This window comes from Chlamydotis macqueenii, chromosome 1 (assembly GCF_036417535.1).
Source record: "Chlamydotis macqueenii isolate bChlMac1 chromosome 1, bChlMac1.mat, whole genome shotgun sequence".
NCBI lineage: Eukaryota > Metazoa > Chordata > Aves > Otidiformes > Otididae > Chlamydotis > Chlamydotis macqueenii.
In genome coordinates this window covers 55,522,338-55,546,905 of record NC_141556.1, presented here as the reverse complement: position 1 = coordinate 55,546,905, position 24,568 = coordinate 55,522,338, and the positions used below count along the sequence as shown (strand labels likewise).

The window sequence follows — 24,568 nt, the reverse complement described above, 5'->3', positions numbered from 1 at the left end:
CCGCCGCGCAGCGGCGGGAACTTTCTAGAAGCGGAGGTGGCCGCTGAGCGGCCCCGTCCCGCCAGGCACCGCATCGCTCCCCGCATTTGGCGTCGTTGCCCACCTCCCCCCACTGCCGGGACCCCGCCGTGGCTCGGATCCCTCCTCCCGTTCGCTCTCCGGGAGAGGCAGGCGGCCGCCATGGGCGCCTAAGCCGGTGCGGCGCCGCTCATTGGTTGGCGGCGCTGGGCGCCCGCGCTGGTTGATGGTGTCAGCGCCCGGCACCGCGCAGGGGGAAAGGCCCCGCCGTGTGCGGGCCGGGCCGGCGGGGGGGGGCCGGGGCCTGGCGGGCGGCCGAGCCCCCGCGTTAGCCGTGTCCCTTGGACATGTCGCGCCTTCCGTCCCGGAGGCTTGGTGCGGCGGTGAGGGGCTGGTACGGCTTCTCAGGTCAGAGACCCCTTCTCTCCCCACCACCGCGCCTTAACTTGGCCGCAGCGGGGCAGCCCGGCTCGGTGCCGGCGGGCCCTGCCCGCCCCCAGGGCTGCGGTATCGGTATCGGGCAGCCCGGCGCACGCTGAGCCTTGTCGCCGCTTCGAGCCCGCGCTTCTGTGCCCGTCCACCCCGGCACCACGGGGCCGGGCGGGCTGCGAGGCGGCGGCGCCCGCGCGTCCGTGTCGCCGTGGGTGCGGGGGCAGGGGACGGCAGGCGGAGGCCCAGTGGCGGTTGAATCCGCGGGAAAAACGGCTTGTGATTTGAAAAATAAAGCAACGATGTGGAAAGCTCCTTGCTGTCTTCAAAGTGCTGCTTTGTTTAATGGCTGTCGTGTTTTCCTCTCGTTGCAAGATTCTCTGTTTGTCCGCTATGTTGGCGGAGAGAAACTGTGGAAGTTCTCTCCTTTTTTTTTTTTCTTTGAAACTACACAAAAAGCTGTAATTCTGTTTCACTGCCTGGGCCTCCAGACTGCTACTCCAGTCAATCATCACACAGTGGATGCTTTATGTTGTGACTATCAATTCTCATGCATAAGTAATCCTCAATTAGTGGCTAATTATACTGGCTCCCACAGAAAATCCATGGTCTATATTCTGCTGTGAGTCTCTTGAGTCTCAGCTCACTGAAAGGCAGGCAGCTGTTTTGCTTGTGTTATACTTGCTTATGGTAGTGAAGAGTTGATTTATCTTTTGTTTTAAGAATCCAATGTAGTAGACACATGGTAAGTGACATAAAAGAGAACCAGTTTCCAAAATATCAGCTGGTAGATATTAAGAAAATTATTACCATCTCTTTCCACGTGTCTGATAATTTGTGAATAGGCACAAGCAATTCTTCAGCTGCAAAAGGCTGTCACTGAGAATTCCAAAGTTGGTAAAGTTTGTGACAATGATATTTAATTTTAGCCTTTGTCTTATTGTGTGCACCCCCAGCTCCCAAATGCACACTTGTAATCCTCTTTAAAACTTGTCTGCTTTGGCTATATGTGGATTTGGAAGAGGGATAGACAACTGTATGCATCTTTCTGTTTTCAATTTGGCTAATGTTACTGTCAAGTAAGTTAAATACATAAACAGGAACTCTTGGGTGTCTTTCATACAGGAAAAAAATCACATCACTGTATAAACCTGTGTTATTTGATGGCTTCTTTGAGGCATTATTAGTAAAAACAGAATGGAAAGGCCTTGAAAAATTGTTCAGTATGAGTAGAATTTTTGAAGACGTAGTCAAGAAAAGATTATATACAAATGTTGTCCTTTAAGCCCAGAGGTGTTTGAGGGAAGCAAGGGAGGGAGAACACTCAGTGTGGAAATCAAACATGTGCAAACCAACATAGCTTTCTGGGGTTTCTTGCTGGATTGTCACGTTTAGCGTATGTTAATTTCTTTCAATCTGGTTTATGAATATTTGAGCATTAGTTGAGTAGCGTGCACATTGTTTCATAAACTATTACGGTGCACAACAAACTGAGAGGTTAGGGCGGTATATTTATGTCATATAAGGTGAATGAATGCTACTAAGAGTCAGATGACTGGAGAACAATTCTGCAGTTTGCTAACTGGACAGGTCTTTTACCTTGACATGGTGCATTTCTTTTCCTCCAGTTTGCAAGTCATGTGCTCTCCGAAGATTTTCCATCCAGCCTGCCCAGCAGAAGAAGATTCCAAACCGGTATTTGGGCCAGCCCAGTCCCTTTACACATCCACACCTTCTCAAACCAGGTTAGGTACAGGTCCTGTATGAGCCAATCATTGGTATTCTTTCTTGTGTTTGTCTTGCTGAGATGTTGAGGACAGAGTTTTGATTTGCTTTATCATACAGGTGTCTGTGATTTTAGCTCTTTATGATTACCTTCATTAGGCAGTAATTATATTCGTTAGTTAATTTCCTTGTTTGAGATGATACTGATTCCAAAAATAGGCTTCACGTACTAGCTTTTTACCTTTTTCTTGTAGAGTGCTTGGTGTCACTGACTTCGGTACTGCAGTCCTTTCATGGCAGTGGCATTTCCTGAGCTCATTGTCCTGCAAATACATGTGATTTATATTAAGGGGGAGACCTTTGTGCAAGCTGAACTGCGAGAATGCTTTGTATCTAATATCTTGTGGGTCACAAAATAAAGGTGTCGTTCAGAAAAGGAGATTGGGAAGAGACTTATTGGGAGATGGACATCACTTGTCTAAAGAACACATCCCCTTCAGAAGAGTATCCAAGCTGTGAGGAAAAGAAGAAAAAGAAACTTGTAGCTATAAAGTTAGAAGGTAGTGATGAAAGAGAAGCTGATGTTGTGCAGTTTTATGAGATTAATGAAAATGAGCATGTAGGTATGAGATGACCATGATTAAATCTTAAAAAAAAAAAAAAAAAATTGAAATAAAAATATATTCAAGAATATGTCCGGGAAAACATTCTGGTTCTGTGTTCTTTTTCCATAGATGGGTATACAGAGAAAACAGATGAATGTATAACCATCCACTTATATATTTAACTGTAGAATAATTGAGGTTAGAAGGGACCTCAGGAAGTTAATAGGTCCACCCTCTGCTCAAAGCTGAGTTAACTTCAATATTAGGTCAGGTTGCTCAGGGCCCTGATTAGCAGCTCACAGTGAATGAGGCTGACACTTAAAAAGTACTCACAGCTGAAACACTGGAGATTAATTCTACCTGCCCATAGTAATTTTCTGTTTAATAGAGGAGTGGTGTTTTACTTAAAATAGTGCAGCATTGTTTTGTTGCAATTACTGTTTTAAAAAGCACATGCCTTTAAAGCAGAAAGAATTTCCAGGCCTTGCAGTCAGAAGAGAAATGGGATTCCCATGTTCCACACTGCTGCAGCTTCTAAACTTCACTGGACTGTTTGTGGTAGAAAGCTATCTGGAGTGCAGTGGAGCATAGGGAATTTGCAGTGTAATATTGCGGAAATACAGGGTCAGATTGCATCAAAACAATTTCTGTGTTCTCTGTCATTTTTAGATCTACAGAATAAAACAAATATGTTGGTTTTGTTGTTTTTTTCTTTAAAAACAAAACCCAAACTTTTACTCCCAATAGGTATTGGGGATTTATGGTGTTGAAAAGCTGTTAGGTTTAGTGCAAATACAACATATATGGTTTTCTTAAACTCTTCTGTTACGGAAAAACATTCTGGATGGAAATTCCCCCTCCCACCCCACTCAAGCAAGAATCCACTTACAGTACAAGTCAAATTTCAATTCTTATTCTAGAGTTGCCACTGCATAATACATTAAAGAGAAAGAAAAGATTATGAAAGGAGAAAGTTTACAGTGTGAAAATGCAATCTATGTTAAAATAGAGTATCAGCCAAAGTACTGATTAAGGCTTATGCATTAATTTAAATCATAGTTAAGGAGTCTTACATTTTTAAAAATGCATATACTTAAGCTGTTGTTGTTCTTTCAACTTCAGTCTGGTTTTGGTGAGTATCTTGATCGCTGTATTTCATATCCTTTGTGACTGGAGCAGCTTAAAAGGTACTTTCATCTAAGAGATTGTTTGTTTAGTTAGAGTTGTTAGGAATATAGTACTTAACTTTGGAAAAATCCAAATTGTTAATTATTGAGAAAAGCTGCATCAGTCCTGGAGAAGATTCCTTCTCTTAATCGAAGTCTGTCACCAGCCTGCAGTTCGTTGTTTCTCTCTGCCTGGAATCTTGTGACTGGTTGGACTCTGCAACCTCTGTGTTTTTGCCTGATCTCCCAGTACCTGCAACACTCAATCCGCCCCTTATGGTTTAGAACTGGTTACTTTGGGCTGTCTTTGTGTGTGTTTGAATAGACATTCTAGCTTTATCTGAGGAAAATAATGCTCAGCCTCAGGAGGTAATCTTCTGTTCAATGTCCAGATACTATAAAACCCATCAGTTTTCAGCAATCAAAGTCCATTTTGCCTTGCCCCTTCCCCCTTTTTTTACATATCTTTCTGAAAACACCCATCTGGTTTGGATGTTTGTATAAATCTACTAGGTTTTGTGATTTCTGCTTTTGCACAGAAATACGTAGCAGAAAATTTGATCTGTTAAAATAAATTTCTGTCTTTGCATGATGGAGGAGCACATTGAGTGAGGATGTGCTGTGGGGATGGAAGCTGAAGAGGTGTGTGAAAGGCCAGTGAGGGACCACAGCGAAGCTGTGCGTGTGAAGGGCGTCAAGGAGTAGGCAGGAATCAGGCACGAGACAGTAAAATATCGTGAGTGCCTTGCATGTCTTAATCTGATCTGTTTTGTATTTGTAGGAGAGGTAACCCCAGGATTGTCACAGGTGGAATATGGTCTTCGCCGACACAAACTGATGGCATTGATCCAGAAAGAAGCCCGTAGCTGGGCTGGATTGGACCACACAGTGATTCTGCTATCCAACCCCACATACTACATGAGCAATGACATCCCCTACGTTTTCCACCAGGACACTAACTTCCTGTACCTCTGTGGGTTCCAGGAGCCTGACAGCATCCTGGTGCTGCAGAGCATTCCTGGCAAAGCGCTGCCCTCCCACAAATCCATACTTTTTGTGCCCCGGAGAGATCCAAGCCGAGAGTTGTGGGACGGGCCCAGATCAGGCACGGATGGGGCAATTGCTCTCACAGGAGTTGATGAAGCTTACACCATTGAGGAGTTCAGGCATTTGGTGGCCAAGCTGAAAGGTAACAAAAAATGGAGGGGCAATGAGGTGAGACGTGGTTTGCAGGGTCTGATTGGTATAGGTTTGGAAGGTGCTCTGTGACATCAATTCAGGACTATCATGAACCTGGGGAGGTGCAGGGGGTATGACAGTATGACAAAGACAGTTGGAAGTTCTTGTTAGCTTCTTGAGGGTCACCCATGGAAATGTAGTTTTGAAACTAATAGTTCTTCCTCCCCTCTGAATTTCTTGTGTGCCGATGTGAATGCCAGCGGTCACATCAGTGAAATGTGAGGAATGTGATAAGCAAGAGAGCATCGCAAACAGTGTTGCTGTTTTAGTCTTATCTTTTTACTGACAGAGCCATAACCAGACAAAGCATAGGAAACTTGAAGGTGTTCTATTCATAATAGACTTGGAAAATGATCCGCACAGGGAAGTTGTTAGTCTACTCATGTTTTTTAGATACATGTTAACTTACTCTTGAAATAACAAGCATTGCTACCCTTTAGATGTGTTTTTGTGTCTAACATCAACATGTAGCCTCAATACTTCTAATCCAGAGTAAATTTAAATGCGTTATAAAATGAAACTGAAGGCTTATGACAATATAAAAAGGGCAAGTGCTTGGGGGATTACACAAATGAATAGAGTGAATGGTGGAGTCTTAAATACCATATTGGATTCTTGTTATTTTATTTCCAAAAAGGATACATTGAAAATAGAAAAGTCACAGAAAGGGCATCAAGGATTATCAAAAGTGTGGGGTGTGTGTGAGGTACGTGCTGGACAAACCTGCTCAGTTTAGAAAAGAGAAAACAGAGGGTAAGAGATGAGAGATATGTATGGTTACGGAAAGCGCAGAGAGGATGAGTAGGAATGATTAGTCGCTATGTTTCACAATATACAAACAAAGGGAACACCAAATAAAATGATCAGATGGCAGGTTTTGACAACTTGTAAGTTTTAAGTTGTAGACCATTCATGGGAGGTTTGGAATGTCAAAAGTATAAATGGATTCAAAAGTTTTTAGTTCTGTGCGGGAGAGGTCCATGAAAAGCAGTTAATTACCGTTACGAAGATGCAGGCTTGAAATGAAGAAAGCAGAAGTGTGGAGGATGTGCTCAGGGAAATACTCTTTCATAAATGCCCAGTTTCTTAGAGATGTTTTGTAAGCACCTGCTAATGGCTACTGTCAGCAAAGAAAGAGGGCCTAGGTGGACCTTAGCTGTGACTCAGCATGGCTTTTCTACTTATTCCCACTTGAAACGCTCCTGTGGGGAGAATGTGGGTGCTAACTCAGATGTTCTAAATGAATTTCCACATAGGTAGATACGTTTGTCCTCAGTAAGTTCATCTTCTCTGAATGACTGAAATAAACAGTCTTTCCCCAAAGATACTCTGAAGCATAGCTGATGATGACCCTGGTTCCATGCAATGAGTAAAAGGTAAATTGCCTTACAGTGTCAGAGGGGACAGCTAAATGGCAGAACAATTCAGGACATGCACATGAACATTAATGGCTGCTTAGCTTGCACAAGTGCAACTTTGATATGCAAACTCAAAATGGATCTGTGCAAGATAGGGGGAATTGTCAAATCTACATGCTATACATTGGTAATCTTCCAGATTTTGAAGAGATTGCTAGTATCCTGTGGCAGTGGAAGTGTCTACATGGTCTGTAAATGCAGATTCAGAGGAAATTAATTTCTCAAATACAGCAACAGGTGTAATTTAGAAAGAGAGAGTTATTCAATATAGGGAGGACATTTCTACATATATTTTCATGTGTCAGCTTTTGTTTTGTATTCCAGGCGAGTCAAACATTGTTTGGTATGACTTGAGGAAACCAGTCCATACAGAGCTGCACTCTGACTACATGCAGCCCTTGGCTGAGATAAAAGCTCAGACCAAAAACCACATCCAGGGCGTCCAACATCTAGTGCAAAACCTTCGGTTGATCAAATCTCCTGCAGAGATTGAAAGGATGAAGATAGCTGGACGGGTGACAGCAGAGGTATGGGGTTGTGGGCGCCGCAAATGAACCATTGCATTCCTTTTAAGAAGAAAGGGGAGAGGGTTGTTGATGGGGTGACGTGGGTTGGAAGGATAGCTTTGGTCTAATCTGTTGCTGAACTGCTGTGTCTCGACCATCAGTTGGGCTCAGCTCCCTCCACAAGACAAGGAGAAACAGGAAGACTGCTTGGACTACCAGCCTCTCTCAATTAGTGTAACTCCAATGAAGAAAAGCCAGCAGCAGTTAGATTTGTTTAAAAGCAAAATTCAGGAACAAGGGTAGCCTTTTTACTCTCTTCCCAACTTCCCCTCTCCTTCCCTACACCATTTTCTTTCCCATTTATCCTGTTCTTTTTGAGGAAACAGGATTTTTGTAAACACATTGCCTGTGTATGTCTCCAAATTCCCCCTTATCCCTCAAATACCTTTTGAAGTCATTGGCCAATTTTAAACAAATCTGACAGATAATCTCAAATGCTATTATGTTTTTTGTAAATATTATTAAAATAAACAGCCAAGTATGAAAAGCTGCATAGGGCACTCCTGTTATATGCAAGAGAATCCATAGGCAAGACAACTTATAAAATGCCAACCCATGGAATCAGCTTCAATCATCTAATCCTTTTTCAAAACACAGAGTCATCAGCCCCTAAATACAGTTTCACAGGAAACAGAGCTCAATTGGTTCTAGGCTTGACAGCCCTCTGCATTCTCAGCTGCCTCTGGTTACTGTGTCTGGGCCAGCTGATTTTAGGCCTTCCTAAAAAGACAGCAAGTGCGAAAAAAAAAAAAATTATCTCAAGTTCAGGCTCCTTTGCTAACTGAAAGGCCCTTGTTTTTCATAGGCTTTCATAGAGACAATGTTTGCCAGCAAATCTCCAGTGGATGAAGCCTTTCTGTATGCAAAGGTAAGTACTTCATGGCTGGAGATGTGATAGAAGGGCTGGACTGGATGTTGGTTATCCTTCCAGGAAACTAGAAATATCAGATCTCTCTGTAATGTCCCTCCCACTGTAGCACGTTCCTCCTTCACCTAACTCTTGTGTTTTCTGGGATGTGCAGAAAAGTCAATGTGAGGAATTCTTCAGCTGTACTTCCAATATCCTTATCGAAGAAATGTAGTGGTTGTCTAAGTTTATCTGCTAGTGATATCTTTTTCTACTGTATTTAAATACAAATCCTGCTAAACAATCAGAGATATAGTTATTATCTTATTCTGTAATACAGTTCTACTGTACAGAATTTAAGTAGTTATAACACCTATTTGTAAAGCCTGCTTCTCTTGACTCTAGCCTCTTACTACATCGGATCACCACAGCTGTCTTGAAGCAGTGTAGATGCCTCACTTACAAAATACGGACTAATTGGCCGGCACTTTTGGTATGGAATTTTGTAAGGAATTGCAGTGAGATGCCTGTTGGACAAACATCAGCAGCATTTGACCATCTGTTACGACGTAGATGGGCCTGTGCTGACACGGCATTGAGCACCAGTACTGACCTCTAAAGAAAATTTTTTTAAAGTGTATTTTACAGATCAGTTTTTCACTTCAGGTCAGGATTGTAAAACCTACTTTACTACATGTAGGCATTCTGGATTGTTCTGTCCCACATGGCTTTGACTCATAGGAAAGACATGTTATTAATATATTGAGGTTATAAGGGTCTTTGTAGATCTAGGTTCATTAATTTACGTGCTTTCATCAGCTTCATCACTCAATAAAGGCAAAGATCTTGATGCTTACAGTGCCTTTGTTTTTTTGTTGTTTTTTTTTCCCTGGGACATCACGGTTAGTGCATGCTTTCAAACTTTCTTCGTTCAACAGAGTCATTAAAATAGATACTGCTGTAAATATGCTGGTACTTTGTAACTTTAAAAGACAACAGCAAAACACAACTGTTGTCATGCTGACATTTAGGACCTTTGAAAAGTTGCAAAGTTGTATGGCAACTAAGAGCAATACTTTGTGTAAAAACAAATCCTCACCTAGATTTATGACAATGTAATGAATGTTTGATACAGTATTGAATGGCTTGCACCAGAAAGAGCTTCCATGAGACCACATGCAGGCTTAAAACACTCTCTTGAGAAGTGGATAGTTCTATAATTTTTTCCTCCAGTTCTTGGAAAACCGTCAAGACTGCTTTCGTTTAGTGAGCTCACCTTCCATTTTCACTTTGTGTTGTACGAATTAAGAAAGCAGTTGTAGGACATGAATGATAATAGCCCTAGGGCAGTTAATCACCTCAATCAGCACTAACAGTCTCCTCTTCTCTGAATTGGTATTCCAGTTTGAATTCGAGTGCCGGGCTCGTGGTGCTGACATCTTGGCCTATCCCCCTGTTGTTGCTGGTGGCAATAGATCAAACACTTTGCACTATGTGAAGAACAACCAGCTCATCAAGGTAAACCATATGCTGTCGAGTAAATTAAAATGCAATGCTGTGACCCACTGTCCCCATATGTGTCCCCTAGCTGCTCTTTGTTTTGACTGAACAGATCAAACACTTAAATATATATTTTTAAGTGAGCAAGGGAAAGGAATCCTGCCCTGGTTAGTTTAACTGTCAGTGAAAGATAACTTCATTCATCTAATCTCCTTCTCACCTCTTTGCGCTTTCTGCAGTATTTTCTAAACAGTGAAGGACTTGTAAACACGCTTGCAAATAACTTCATTTAGCAAACACGTCTGCTCCCACACAGTGTGTAGCAGTGCGCAGTCCTGGGTGGATCGCTCACTGCGCAAAAGAGAGAGGGACCACTGCAGCAGGCAGAGTGAAGGCACTGGGAGGGGTCTTCAGCTGTCACTTGCATTGCTTGGCCTTGCTTTACAACATAAGGTGAAGCAGTACATCTGTGCTCTGGCGAAGCTGAAAAGCATTTCAGGCCAGCAAAGCAGAGAAGGGGAACAAGGGGGGAAAGAATCGATGTTAAATGTTGAGACTAGATAGCTGTAGGTAAATTAACATGTATTATCTTATTTTGAAGATTCACATTATTGAGTTGAACCTCTCCAGCTTTCCTGACAATGCACCTTTAGATGCAGATAGGTGTTTTCAGGAGCAATATTCCCCCACTGCTCTACTCAGTTCACTTCTCAGAGGAGCATATTTTTCCTCTGCCTTAATGCAGGATGAAAATTTCCTGCTAACATTGTCTTTTCTTGAAGCTGGCACGCTAGCAGACCTTGAAATGATCTGCAGAGACAGACATACAAAAGATACGACAGGCTGCTTTTGGCAGAAAGAAGCCTCCTTTGTTGTACTGTCATTCAAGGTCAGGCGTGCTCATGTAACTCCAGTTGCTTCTGTTAAAGTTGTTCAGTTAAATGACTGTCACTTATTTTTTTTAAAACTGTTTAGTATAAGGTTAAACCCATAAATTTGACTCTTTCTTTTCCTTTGTGTGCTACTTCCTACAGTTCTTGTTGCCAAATAGACTAACAAAGTGTCTAATGTGGAAGGTGTCTCAAAGCTGTTTATGGCCTCATGTGGACCTTATTCAGTCTACCACTTAGTGGCCTCAGCTTTAAAGAAAGAGGACAAGACGCACAACATAAGGCACTTACTGGATAATCAAGCCACAGGTTGAATTCCCTTAGCCAATAAATTGTTATTTAGCTTGTTTAGTTGCTTGGAAGAGGGCAGGTGCTATCATTTCATATTTTACTTAAAGAATTGAACTAGCTATTCTTAAAAAGTTAAAAATACAAATTGAATTGATAGTTAGTGGCCTATCTATTTAGTGGGATAGTGAGATCTTCTCACTTCTAGTTTACCTACTGTGTAAGTGTTTGTGGCACTTAACTGTACACAATTATAGTAGCTAGCACTGGAAGCAGGGCTAGCAGTGAATTCTGCTTCTTATTTTTTTCCCTTAATGTGCTAGAATTCTTTCTTGTCATTCCACGTTAGAGCTGCTGGCACAGTCATGGATCTGTGGAGTGAATCTCTATAAAAGGCCTTGGATTACATGTGGTGTAAATCCATAGAGAATTGAATCCAAACTTTTTACAGATCTCACTGCTCTATTTGTTGTTAGCCCCTTTAAGGAGGAAAAGCAAGGCAGTGGCTTTGTTCCTGGCCTTTTGTCTTTTTTTGCTTGGCTGTTTGGAAGACATGCTGTCAGTAATTTAATTGACATGAAGCAATTTTGCTGAAGTGAATTGGAGGTGTACATCTCCAAAGGTTTTTTCTTCATCACGAGGTAGATTCAGATGTCTTAGAGGAGTCAAGAAAGGCCCAGAAGAGAACAAGGAAGATGGTAGAAGCTATTCAGTAGTGCATTTACAGTAGTGATACGCTGTCAGAGAAGTGATTTTGCTGGATCCTTTTACTTTGTGACAAGGCTAAATCTTTAGCTGTTGGTGATCTTGTGGGTAGCTCAGAAATCTATGTTTTTGTTGCAAAACTCTTTGTCTCAGTCACTAGCAGAGTACTTCTACTGAAAGGAGTCACTAGTATAATTTGCTGGAGTAAACAATCCAGGTGTGAATGGGACTGATGTCTCAGAGCACAGAATAGTTCAAGGAAAATATTTTTTTTTAATTCCGAAGTGTTTGAAAATCACTGTGTTAAGAGTTCAGGTTGTAGATAAGCGTAACCGTCAGAGACTATGCAGAGAAACAATCCAACTGGAATAGCCTGTTTATAAACAGTAGCACCTGGGGTGTTGCTCTGCAAGAGGAATTCACATCTCTGCAGCTGCTCTGCAGAAATAAATACATAATCTCCCTGCCTGCTCTCAGACAGAAAAATCAATTCAGTTAATAGCTGGACTCACCCACTGGGCATTTTTTTCCTGTTATTCTCCAGGATGGTGAACTGGTCTTGCTAGATGGTGGATGTGAGTCTTCCTGCTACGTAAGTGACATCACACGCACCTGGCCCGTCAATGGAAGGTACGCTGCGATAAGGCTGTTTTGAAGAACTTGAAAAACTCTTAAATAATTGATGGATTGAGTGTATGTGTGTTTAATCTCTGTGTGAGTAGTTTTAATATGTCCCGTTCTGTGGTTCTTCCGAGTAATCAAATTATATAAACTAATCTTTCAGCATGAGAAGCTGTATTCCCCACTGGGTCATTAATTACTGCATGAATATGTGTGATTACTGCTATTTTCCACTATTACAGCATGCTTAAAGTGCAGAGAGCGCTTTTGTACATTCAGCTCTGGCTGACTCTGGTTGTAAGAAAACCAGAGTTTAGTTGACTAAGGAGTTTAGTTGACCTTACATGGCTCTGTCAGTTGTGAATTTGCTTGTGTGATGTCCCTGTTGTTTTGTGTTTGATTCCTGTATGTTTTGGCTCAAGTGCATTCTTTTTCCTGCAGTAGCTTTGCTTTGCTTTGTAATTAGGTTGTTAGCTGAGAAACTCTGTCTCTACTCAGTGTATTGAAGGGCATGTTGCAATGATGCCTTGTCTGGCATTTCATATAAGGAGCCAGTTGCTTTCCTTTCTGACTTTCTCTGTTCCAACATTGACCTCAATCTGTCCCCAAAATAGGTTCTGGGTAGTGGTTTAATTGTGAGAAATGTCCTTTGTTCCTTTTCTTAATGGTTTTCAGGTTCACCAAACCCCAAGCAGAACTATACCAGGCTGTCCTGGATATCCAGAAGTCCTGCCTGAGCCTCTGCTCCCCAGGTGTGAGTCTAGAAAATATTTACAGCCTCATGCTGAGCCTTATTGGACAGAAACTGAAAGAGCTGGGGATCCTAAAGAGCAGCATCACTGAGAGCCACTTCTTCAAGGTACTTGAAATTTTTCTACTGCAGCTTCATCCTACTGGGCCTGACTATTTTCTTCTTGGGTTCCGTTAGTGGCTTTAGTTTGGCTCAGGAAAGTGCTTTTGAGATTAATCTTCTGGTTGTCCCCACTCATTGTACTTTAATTCCTGTTGTGGGCTGGTTTCAGCACAGGACTGGATTTCTCTCAGACAAGGCTAAACTTGAAGATGTGTTTTAACCATTCAGCACACAATTTGGTCTGAAGTAACCTCCCGGTCTTACATGCATATAATGTGAATATTTGTTACTCAACACTTCTTATTTCACGCTGCAGATCCGTTCCCACTGGTCTGCACTACTTGTTAGTGTAGATGCAGCTTTAGAGTGCAGACAGTCTGAGGGGACCTATAGAGGCATTGACGCTAACACAAAATTCTGGGTCTGAAACTGGCTGCAGGCAGTTAGTCATAGTTTTGTGATCTGTTTAACATGGCATAAATCTGCACTGCTACCAAAAGGTGCAGCCCATTCTTCTCAGTCAGTCCACCTGCTGCCTCTTCCGCACCATTTTGTGTCAGTATTGGGTTTCAGAATTGCTCCTTGCAAGGGGGTTGGACTAGATGACCTTTAAGGGTCCCTTCCAACCCAAACTATTCTGTGATTCACAGAGCTGTCTGGTGAACAAGACTCGGAAACTGGTCTGCCTTAGAGCTGAACCTGCAGATAAAATAGGACTGGTTTGCAGTTAGAGAAGTTTATCCGGTCCCACTCGCTGCAAACGGCATGATTGCTGATGGCAATACAAGAAAGATGGCGGAACCCGGTGACGGAACTACCCATTTGGCAGCAGTACAGATTTCTGCTAGATTTAATTGTCTTACAGTGTCAGTGCAGTAACAGCCCTGGTTTTCTCCTGTGAATGGCGGCTGTCATGCTGGTTTCTCTCGGCAGGCGGCAGCGCAGCCAGATGAGACCAGCGTCTGCGGCTCAGTCCCCAGTGAAATGTGAGGAGGGTGAGGCACAGGAGGAATTAGCTCTTGATTCCTGCTGTCAAGGAGCTCCTCTCTGGAGGAAGGAGGATTAGGATGGTATGAGGGGAGGGAGTATCAGTGCCCTGTAGAGGTGGATTAAAATCCTGCTGTAGCTGCTGAGTGGAATCAGCACAGCATTCGCTCTGTCGTGCACAGGAGGCGTCTTTGCCACATCACGTAGCAGCTGTATCAGCTGCTGCTGGTTGTCAGGGTCTGCTGATGGGAGCAACGCAGGGCTTAGATGTTTAAGGGATGGAAAGGGTTGGGGCAGGAAAACTCAGTGAGCCGAAAATTGAAGGTTTGCCTGACGTACTGCGGTGGTGATGGACTTAGGCTGCTCTTTTCAATGAGGGGGGAAAGGCAGTTTGCAATATGCTCATAAACGGTACCTGGTACTGGTGGGTTTTGAGGCCAACCAGTTCTGGTAAATGGAAGACAGCCCTTGGTGACCTAGTCGTGGCAGTAAGATTGCTAGTTAAGCATATAACTATTCTATCTCTTCTCATCTTTTGTATTGGAACAAGAGGTTGAGCTGTGTTTAACTGCCTCCATGACACTTGTTTTGTCTTCTCCTAGGCTGTTCGAAAGTACTGCCCACATCATGTGGGCCATTACTTGGGCATGGATGTTCATGATACTCCAGATATATCCCGATCGCTCCCGCTCCAGCCAGGCATGGTGATAACCATTGAACCAGGTAAAAAGATATGCAGTCAGTGGTAGACAAAAACGTGAAACACTGAGAATAACAGTATTGCTTTGAGAAGTTAGTTGATCCCTCAGACCAAAGCATTCAAGTTCTTTCTGGTGAAATTGAAAATTATTACAGTATTAGAAAACCTTAAGTTATTGCCCTCCCAAAGTCATTGCAGTATTAGAAAATCCTGTTTCTCTCCCAAACACAGCCAAGGTAACAAATCTGGGAGTAAACTCTCAGAAAGTGTCTGTACAGCAGGAAGCAGATTAGTGTAGACCTCAGACTGTTAGCGTTTGACCCACAGCAGCGCAGGTCAATCGCAGTGCTCTATTCTGTGTTAGTGTGACTAAACTACTACCAGGCACTGGTAGTGTAAGTCTCAAGCATTGCAGTCTGGAATTACATGCATTCACAACTTAGCTTTGTAGATTAGACATTTTGCGGTGAATCTCTCTTTCTGCTTGTCACTGGATTTGGAGCTGTCAGCTGGAAACTGATATTTAATGCTTGGCTCCTCTCTCTCTCTCTCTATTCAGAACATTGTTAAAATCATCATTGTGAACTTAGCATTGAGAGCAAGAAGTGCGGAAAGGCAAGCTGTGATTGTGGAAGTTGTTAACATGCTAGTGATGCTAGTGTCTGTAGGCACTGAGGGACACTTTCCTTTCTTCGCCTACCAGCTACCATGAGTGAGGGGAAAGAGAGTAGCTTTCCTTATTAAAATTTTTTTGAATCAAACTCATGTTATGTTGCTGAAAATTCAACCCATGGTGGCGCAGTAAGGGAAAGGTGTTGTTCTGGAGAGAGTTGTGTGTTTTAATTCCCTTCCTTCTTTCAGGCATTTATATCCCTGAGGATGACATGAGTGCCCCAGAGCGCTTTCGTGGCATTGGTGTGCGCATTGAGGATGATGTTGTGATAACGGAGGATGCACCTCTCATCTTATCTGCTGACTGTCCCAAGGAGATCTACCACATCGAGCAGATCTGTGGCCACAGTGCATGATTCCCCTTCTCTGCCTCTTTTATCCTCCTCAGGAGACGCAGCTCTCCAGGGATGCAGATCCCTGTAGCTGGCTGTAGTTGTCAAGTGATGGAGAATGTGAACAGTTGATGACTGTTTCCAGGACTGGGACTGGGAAGTCAAGTGCAAAAGGCTTGGGTACTGGGGGATGAAAAAGCAAAGCAATCTCTTCTGTGTGCATTTTCCTTCTGATTTGATTGGTGCTGATGTTGAGCTGCTGTAGGACATGGGGGTGGATTCATCTCTCTGCTGTGTGGATCCATCTGTTCTGGTGCCCTTGAAGGGATGAATTTTGTCAGTGCCAGCCACCAGCAGGGCTTCTCCCTGATCCCTCTCCAGACACACAGGTGCAAGCGTTGAGACCAGAGCCCAGTTTTTTACCTTTTAACAGTAGTTTCATGACAATCAGATTTTTAAAGAGAAACTTTGATAAATGCTGTTTTAGAGGAATAAGGTGTATCAGACAGCTTTGATTTTTATAGAGCCCTGGGAGGGGGGAGGTTTTGTTAGTCAGGAAGATGGGTTTGGTTGGGAGGTAGTTTCATCTGAGGCTGGTGGAGAACACTTTTAGTATTTTAAGGGTAAGGATGTGTTTGGTCCTTGTTTTAGCAGATGCAAAGTAGGCCAACAGCAGGGGAAAACATCTCGTCTGGTGTTTAAGCTTATTGGAGTGTTTGGTAATTTCAGAAAGGACAGATAGTGCTCAGGAGGTTGGCCATACCCACTCTTGCTGTCTTCCACATTCCCTTCCTTTTGTCCCAGATGTCCATTGCAGCTTCCTGTTCTGAGCCCGCCTCTATCCTGGGAAGCAGGGCTGTGTTGGCTGTGCTGGACTCCACTGGTGAGCTGCTGGTTATCACCTAGATGTGAGTTGTCTGCTTCTGCAACATTCACAGCACCTTTCTGGTTCATGCTGTAAATGCCAGCAGCTTCAGCGGTGCATTTTTGAAGAGTCTGCGCTATGACAAGTTGCAAGTCTTTATACAGCTTTTGTGAGGTAATTCTGCTTTTCAAAACTCTGAGGGCATGATCACAGCTGCCTTTTGGGTTTTGCCAAGTGCAGTCAGTAACTAGTGCTCTGTGATAATATTTTTGAGGCAGCAATTAGTGTCTAGGATGGATGAGGAGTCAAGAGAAGAGTTGTCTTCCCTCAGTATCATCTACCACCCAGGCCATTGTATGCAGTAGTAAATACACCTACTAGAGGTGAACATGGCATCTGTGTATTTAATGAAAATATTTTGACAATCAGCTGTTTAACATGTCTGAAAAATGCCTCTCATCTGTGCGTCTCCTTTTATTTATGCTTGCTGCTTCATCACATCATCTTACTTCCTTTCTGCTGGTAGCTTTCAGTAACCATCAGCTATTCTCAATTTTCTTTCTTTTTCTGTTCCCTTCCTATATTGTCTATTTTTGACTCACTGTAATGTCACTGCTTCCTAATCCATTTTGCTTTCTAATCAACATCACTGCTGCTTCCTCGGTTTGCCCTAATTCGCCAGAGTGAATGTAGTCAGAAGCATGTGGGGAAGGTATTCAGGGTTCCTGAGTTAGACCTCTGGCTCTGCTGCTGTGTAAATTCTAGTGAAATTTGCTCTTTTTTTTCCTCTCTTTTTTGTTTTTTTTTTTCCTTTTCTGTGTTTCATTTCCCGTAGTGAAGGCCAAATGGACGGTGTCTTGCATCTCTCATTGCTTTAGTGGGAGCTGGGTGCATTTGAAAGGCAACCAAAGACATATCATAATTTTATTTTTTTTTTAAACATGACAAGAAGTAAATGCTTTCACAGAGTTTAGTGTATCAAGTTTCACCTATTTGAAAGAATCCGCTAATCTTTGGTGGAAGCATCTGTTAGGTGCTTATGTGTTACAGTGATACGTATGGTGTAAGTTGTTAGAAGGAAGGCTTGTTAAGCCATAGAACAGATGAATGCTTTTGATGTTGTTCTGATCTGTAACACATTTGTTGTTCCAATTACACCTGTTAGAGCCACGTCAGCTAGGACAAATCTTGGATTTTGGAACTATGTTAGCAGCTTAAAATAACATTAACCTCAGAGCTATATGTGTGATTTGCACATCTGCCCGTGTACCTAATAGAGTCAATAATTGTACTTACTGTAAATAAGACTTTGAAATACATATAAAAAAGTTATATTTAAAATAAAACAATTTGTAGAAAGTCATTTTTCAAGCCATCAAGTTGCATGGCTGTTGAATAGATATAAGCACCTCCAGAAAAAGCATTATTTTTCAGGGAGATTTATTAATTATCTGTAACCTGTAATGGACTTGAAATAACATTGCAAATGTAGGCACGCACAAATTCCTGCTTCTCTCAGGAAAATCCTGGAACTTGCAAACACCAATAGCTCTTAGGAATGTTGCAGATGAATGTTTCTGTCAGTAAAGAAGTGTTTGTGACGCTGCTGAGTGGGGAGTAATGAATCTGCTAGGGCTGCTGTGCTCCACCATGCTAAGTGTGTCTGATTTAGGCTGTGCATTGCTCCATGTTCTGTAATTCTTCCACAGCATTCAGTCATTTCTTCAGCATAAACTGCTGCTAATATTTTGAATCTGTTGTTCCATGTAAAGAAGGGTGCATTTTGCAGAATGTATTAAATTTGAGTCTTACCAACCTAATTTTTTGAAGGCTTTTTCTCACTTGTTGCCGAGATGGATAATCATCTGGGATGTACACACTTGCTGCAGTGTCCCTTGGATATAACCAAATCCATGAACATTTCACATCACCTTCATCAAGAAACCCATACTGCCAGATTTACGGTCTGTCTCTGCCTCAGAAGAGGTTCCTCACTCCAGCCACGTGGGTGCAGGAGGAGCTCTCCGAGGCAGCACAGGTTGGCAGCTGCTTGATGAGGGCGCATTGGTGGGATCACTGGAAGCGAAAGAGGAATTGAGGTATATGCAAGTTCGCTTGGGGAGAGATTTTATTGCAGCTATGGCACGGGTCTTAAGGGCATCAGAATACAAGAGAAAATGAGAGCCAGCCATCCCCATGGACAAGCTGCTTTACTTTCAGAGCAAGCCCAGGAGGCTTTTCTTGGCTTTCCAATTTCACCTTCTGCTTTGTGTTGTAGAGAGCTAGTTAGCAGTAAAGTCCTGTTGTTGAAGTGCAGTCTGAGCAGAGGTGCTAATTTGCAAATACACTTCTGTCATCAAAGTGGAAAGAAATTTGGCATTTAACATAATTTGGCATTCTCTATCTGTTATCTGTGAAAAATACAGTATGTCTTTCCTAAAATTGCATTCATTATTTTGTAAAGGAACCTGATGGTGTAGGAAGAAGCAAACTGAGGGAGCATGTAAAAGAGAATGGAGATGGAGGGTTTTGGGAATGTACAATGCAGTAGAAAAAATCCAGAAGGGTGTGATTTGGAGTTGTGGGGATGTGTGCAGGTGGATATGAGAGCAAGGAGAGAACAACAGCTATTCAGTATGTTGTCAGAGTGGTGCAACAGCTCCAGGAAACTGGTTATGCTAACCAGGAGTCCCTGATGGATTTGTCCTACTCAGGAGGGGGCAACAAAGGAGTCAGATTGTATTGATGAGTTTGGTCTTAACTGTTAGTTTAATTATTTCTTTTAAAAATCAATAGAATTGTCATAAGAGAAAGTTTTCTACAGTTCCATGTTATTGATCATGTGTCGTAATTTAAATAATGTGAAAAGGAAAAAGTACATTTCTAGGCAAAATCTTCATTATGATGGAGGGAGCAAGGCTGAGGTTACATGCTCTTATGGTACCCAAATTACCGCTATGGAAATTTAGTAATTACTCCCAGGAGAATTACCATAAAGCAAAAAGAGTTAGGGTTAAACTTGGAAGAAAAATCTGTATGACATTAATGACAAAAATGCTTTAATGATTATGAGATGTTTAATACCTTGTGTAATTGGCTAACAAAACTATGCACTGCAATAAATCGACATTTTTAAATTTCTTTTAAACTGAGTTGTCTAGAAGCCTATATAGGCATCTCTTCATTAGTATACAGATCTAAACTGCATTTAAGTTTATAATTTTCTGAGATTGTTACAGCATCTCTTAAATCTGCTCCCTACATGCATGCTCAGCCTCCACTTGATTAGAAGTCATCATTTGGACACTGTCACAACACTGGCTCTAGGAGTGGGTCTGACTTATAAGATTCATTGTATTTCAGAGGTGTAATAATAAGTTACATTTTAAAGTAGAATTTATAATCAAAATGGACAGTGAAGCACGGTGGGCTCACTGACGCTCTATTTCTCCCCTCAGCTCCTTTCTCCTTAGAGTTTGTCTCGCTGTCTTAACTGGTTGCCAGCTCTGAGCCTTCCTCACTAGCAGCAGGTGGAGCAATGAACCCCAGTCTTCCTGGGACAAATTATGCCTCAGTCCAGCTGGTTGTTTCTCGGAAGCACCGCTTCATATTTGGCTTAATGAAAACCAGACTTTTCAGAAGATGGGCAGAAAGGAACAAGGAAGAATTTCCAGGTCCTCCATGCGTGTTACCTTCTCTTGCTGAGTCATGCCACGTGTGCCTTTTTAACTACCGTGACAGAGTTATCCATTAACACAATGGCAAAGAAAAAAAAATTCCTGTCTGGGTAAGCCTTATGACCACATCTTTGAGCAATGAAAAAAGTAAACAAGAAAGCTGGTTGTAGACTTAGGAGTGAGACTGGCTACTGTAGGATTCAACATGTTCTTTCCCCTTGGATGTTGGGGAAACAAGTAGCCTTGCAGGAGCGATGTGCAGACTCAGTTTGGGAGCTTCTTGGGAATGCTGGTCTCAGGCATGCTGTGTTGGGCCGGAACTGACAGCGGTTGAAGCTCTGTGTTGGTTTTCTCAAGACCATGAAAAGCCTGTGGCTTTTTAAAGGAATCTTTTTTTTTTTTCATGATTCAGGTAGGAATATCATGGCAGCAGAAGGTGTGAAGACTCAGCCTCTGGTTCAGTGATCTCCTAGGAGAATGTTGTTGTTTAGCCCTAGTCACCACACAGTTTCTTGCTCAGCCTCCCCCTCCCCAGTGGGATGGGGGAGAGAAATGGAAAAAAAAAGAAAACTTGTGGGTTTAAATGAAGACAGTTTACTAGAATAGCAAAGGAAAAAGACAATAATAGCAGAATATACAGATACTAAAATATACAAAATGAACAATGCACAATTTCTCACCGTCGGATGTCCCAATGACTGATACAACCCGTCCCGAGCAGCGATGACTGAAACGAAACCGAGCAGCAAGCAAAGGAGCAAAAGGGAGCCAGCAAGGTAGAGGGAACAAATGATGCCAGTGAGCAAGAGAGAGATGAGATGGAAAAAATGGATACCCCGCCATGGGCAACTCCCACTTGCATACTGAGCATGACGTTTATGGTATGGAATACTCTCTTTGGCCAGTTTGGGTCAATTTTTCTGTCTGTCTTTCTCCCAGCTTCCTGCACCTGCACACTAGTGAGACTTGGAAAGCTGGACACTGTCCTTGTTTATCAACATTCTTCAAATCCGAAATACAAAACACACCAGCTACTGAGAGGAAAATTAACTCCATCCCTGCTGAAACCAGGACAAAGAAGCTGGCAGTCCAGCAAAAACTGTTCGAAATGCAAACCTTTCCGGTGAAATAGGCTCACTGTGGTTTATTTTGTCAGTAAACTGGGCCAATATGCACAATATTGTGTCAGGAGGACAGAGGCTCAGTTTCTTTTTATTCCCAGGCAGAACAAAGCTGCTGCCTTTATGTCCACTTTCGAGAGATTAATGCAAAACAGGATTGGCCACTGATCCAAGTTACGATTAGGTGGTCTGACTGTTGTACCAGGAAACAGTTAGCAGATGTCAGGTAATTTCTTACCATGTGAATCTTTTACTCAGACAGGTAGTACTTTAAGTTTGAAGATAATATACTTCCCTTTTCCAGTCTAATGTGCACACAGAGTGCAACACGTAACATTGGTTTTGCCTACGGGAGCTACAAGCGATACCTCTGTAATGAATAGCATTGCATCTCGGTTGTGGACCTGTTAGCCAGCACCGTAGCCATTCAGAGAAAGTGCAGCTGTTAGTGGTGCAGAAGGGGTGGAGGCTTAAGCTTCCTCAGTGCAGGTCACTTACCAGGCTACAAAAACAGGCAACTGATACTGCCTACAAACACCCTTTCTTGCCTCCTTTTGGCAGACCAATCATTTCTATTTCGTGGCCTCTGTGAAGTTTGTAATTTGTGTTGCTGTTTCTGTGCTGTCGTCCTAATGTGCCATCAGGATCTCATTTTGATCTAGTAACCACTTAACATTTTTAATGTTGCTTCTTGGATAGACAAGGTTTGATATGGCATCATCAGGGTTTAGGAGAGTTCCCATTGCGGGATTGAAACTGCCGGGTCTGGCTGACTCCTCACACACTGTGCATGTGCTCCTTCACCCCAGTTGCACATGTCTTCACGTTCTCCGAGGGGCAGAGAGACATGGCCCTACTGACGGCTCAGGAATCTCCAGTCTTGCATCCCCATGCAGCTGCCCCTGTCACAGAGACCTTAAATCCCCAACTGTCCTTCTAACTGTTCCCCCTCCAGACTTGTAGAGGTACCAGTCTACAGACAAAAGAGCCGTAGCCTCTGGTGTGCTCGTTGCACTGACCTGTTATTTGTCACATTCCATAAGGTACCGCTGAGGTTCCTGTGATGCATTGCAGATATCTGGTATGTATACTGCTTTCTAATTTATGCTTTACCCTGTTCTTTTTCCTGGGATATAAGCTTTTTAATAGCTATATGGGTGTTACTGTGGTGACTGTAACCAGGCAAAAACATACAGTTTGTACTGAGATAGTTCTACATTTCTGGACTTGGATATGATTAACAGATTTTTAAAGGCATGCTGAAGTTTTTGCCCTTCCCTGCAGAACAGACAGAGGTTTCTAAAGAACTTTCAGTTACGCACTGTAAAGTTGAAAGGTATGATTCATCTTCAAAAGCATGTGTATATTAGCATATACATACAAACACACACATATTATGCAAAAAAATGTTGTGACTTCTAGCTAGTTAGAGATTTAGAAGGTATTTTCTCCAAGTGTAATTAAGATTGTTAGATATTTGATTCTTCATTTCTTTATGCTTTATTTGGATTTCTTGTTAAATTTAATTTTAGCTTAGATTTTCCAGGATTTCTAATTCTTGGGGTTTGAATAATTGCATTATCTCTGTAATGTATTTTATTGTAAATCACTGCCTTGTAGCCTTAACACTGCCTCCATCTTCAGGATTTTTTTTTCGGTTTTATAATGTAATTTGCCTGCAGTGTGAGGCTTTTGAGGAGACAGCACTCTGTGGTTCTCACCTGAGCAGTGCCTTTCCAAAAGAGGTGAGAATGTGCTATCTGAAAGATGGGAGTATTACTCTTGACATTCAAAACTGTAAACTATGTGAGCTTTGAACCCAAACGCATCATTCTAACTTAATTTCTTAGAAAAATAAAATAGAATAAGTGTAGCAATTAATGAAAAAGAGGATTGTAGAGCAAACTTAAATTCCTAATATACTGATAACTGCAAATTAATCTCAGCGGTTAGATATGAGAGCTTTTTTCCTCCAGAGTGCAACTCTCTGAAATTTCAGTGAATGTGAACACTAAATTAGAAGACCGATAAGCTATTTCTCTAGGCTCATTTAAAGCAAGAAATGCACTAAATGCTACATTTCTTAAGGACTCAATTTTTAATGAATCACAAGCTAATAGAGGGCTGAGTTGAAAATCCTCTAGAATATTGCATATCTTTGGTTAATAGAGTCTCTAAATGAAAGGGTAGGAGGCACCTTTGATCAAGTAGTTTGAGCGCCTTGCTATTACAGCTGTTGCGTTCTACCTCCTCAATGTACTGCTGAGCCTGGTAGCTTGTGTGTGACAGCAGCAGATCCCTCAGCAGGGCATCGAGCCTTGATGTGAAGACTAGAGAAGGGAGAAGGATGAGATGGAGAATTGTTTCTTTCAGTCATTTTCTCCAGCTACTAACCACCCCATCATTAAAAATCTATGCACTTTTCCCTTTTTTGCCTGCCCTCCTGCCCCAACAGGTAGTATAGGGAGGCTAAGAAGTGACTTTATATCTTTAATGAAGAGCTTGGATACCTGCCCTGCGTTCGGTTTAGCCTTGACAGTGGAACTGTGACTGTACTTCTATAAAAATGCCTACAACACTGAACTTCATGTCCTGCTTCAGTCACATTTCTCAGAGTCCCCAGAGCTGCACAACAGGACCATTCACAGTTTAGCAAGGAAAGCAAACCCAGAAGGGCAAAGAACCAGAGAAGAAAGGAAGAAAATAAGCAATGAAGGGACATACGTGTTGCATGGCGCTCCTCTGGTAGAAAAGATCTTGGATGTGCACAGACATACAAAAGAAAATCAAGTCTTCCAGTAAATAGTGCCATCTCCTTTTTATTCTTTTTTCTCCCTAGTACTTAATAAAATCTTTGTGTGTTTACAAAATTAAATGTAAAGTTGCAAAAGGGGCGGCAAAGTGGCTTCTCTGAACCTGGATCCATACTACATTGGGGCCTGCCCCTCTCTTTGCCATCCTGTTTGTTCCAATAACATAAGCAGCTGTGCAGGACTCAAGCATAGTCCAGACATCACCTAAGTCTCCCATTTATTCCTTGAATCACCTGGCTTTTCAGATCTCAGACTACTCAGGCTAATGCAAAGTGAAAGAAAAAAATCCAAATCCTGAAGAGTGAGCACAAAGGAGAGGACTGAATAATTTGGAAGTCCATGTTGCCTGTTATGTTACATTCTGGACTCAGGATCTGGTGTTTCAGAAAAGGCCTGACCTTGAAACGGTCTGTATTCTGACATATTTGATCAATTTATCCTCCTCAACAGCAAAGGTCTTCCCTTGAAATCCTCAGTGTCTGTTGTTCTTGCTTCACATTTGAAATCTAACAGCCATGATATAAATTTCAT

At 42.3% G+C, this 24,568-nt stretch overlaps 1 protein-coding gene across 1 annotated transcript; it reads left to right on the top strand.

Annotated features, from left to right (window-relative positions):
• Positions 1-31: 31 nt before the first annotated feature.
• On the top strand, positions 32-18,246 carry XPNPEP3 (X-prolyl aminopeptidase 3). The gene is made up of 10 exons (XM_086752429.1): positions 32-426; positions 2,076-2,192; positions 4,725-5,132; positions 6,925-7,127; positions 7,972-8,034; positions 9,418-9,531; positions 11,941-12,026; positions 12,693-12,876; positions 14,460-14,580; positions 15,419-18,246. The coding sequence occupies exons 1-10, from the start codon at positions 366-368 to the stop codon at positions 15,583-15,585; spliced, it is 1,524 nt and encodes a 507-aa protein (XP_086608555.1). The 5' UTR covers positions 32-365; the 3' UTR covers positions 15,586-18,246.
• The last annotated feature ends 6,322 nt before the right edge of the window (positions 18,247-24,568 follow it).

What these genes read in the sequence shown, in the direction of transcription:
- XPNPEP3 (XM_086752429.1), top strand. Translation starts at nt 366, where the DNA reads ATGTCGCGCCTTCCGTCCCGGAGGCTTGGTGCGGCGGTGAGGGGCTGG. An exon ending in CTGGACGGGTGACAGCAGAG is followed by an intron (nt 7,128 to 7,971) that starts GTATGGGGTTGT and finishes TGTTTTTCATAG; the next exon opens with GCTTTCATAGAGACAATGTT. An exon ending in AGAACAACCAGCTCATCAAG is followed by an intron (nt 9,532 to 11,940) that starts GTAAACCATATG and finishes GTTATTCTCCAG; the next exon opens with GATGGTGAACTGGTCTTGCT.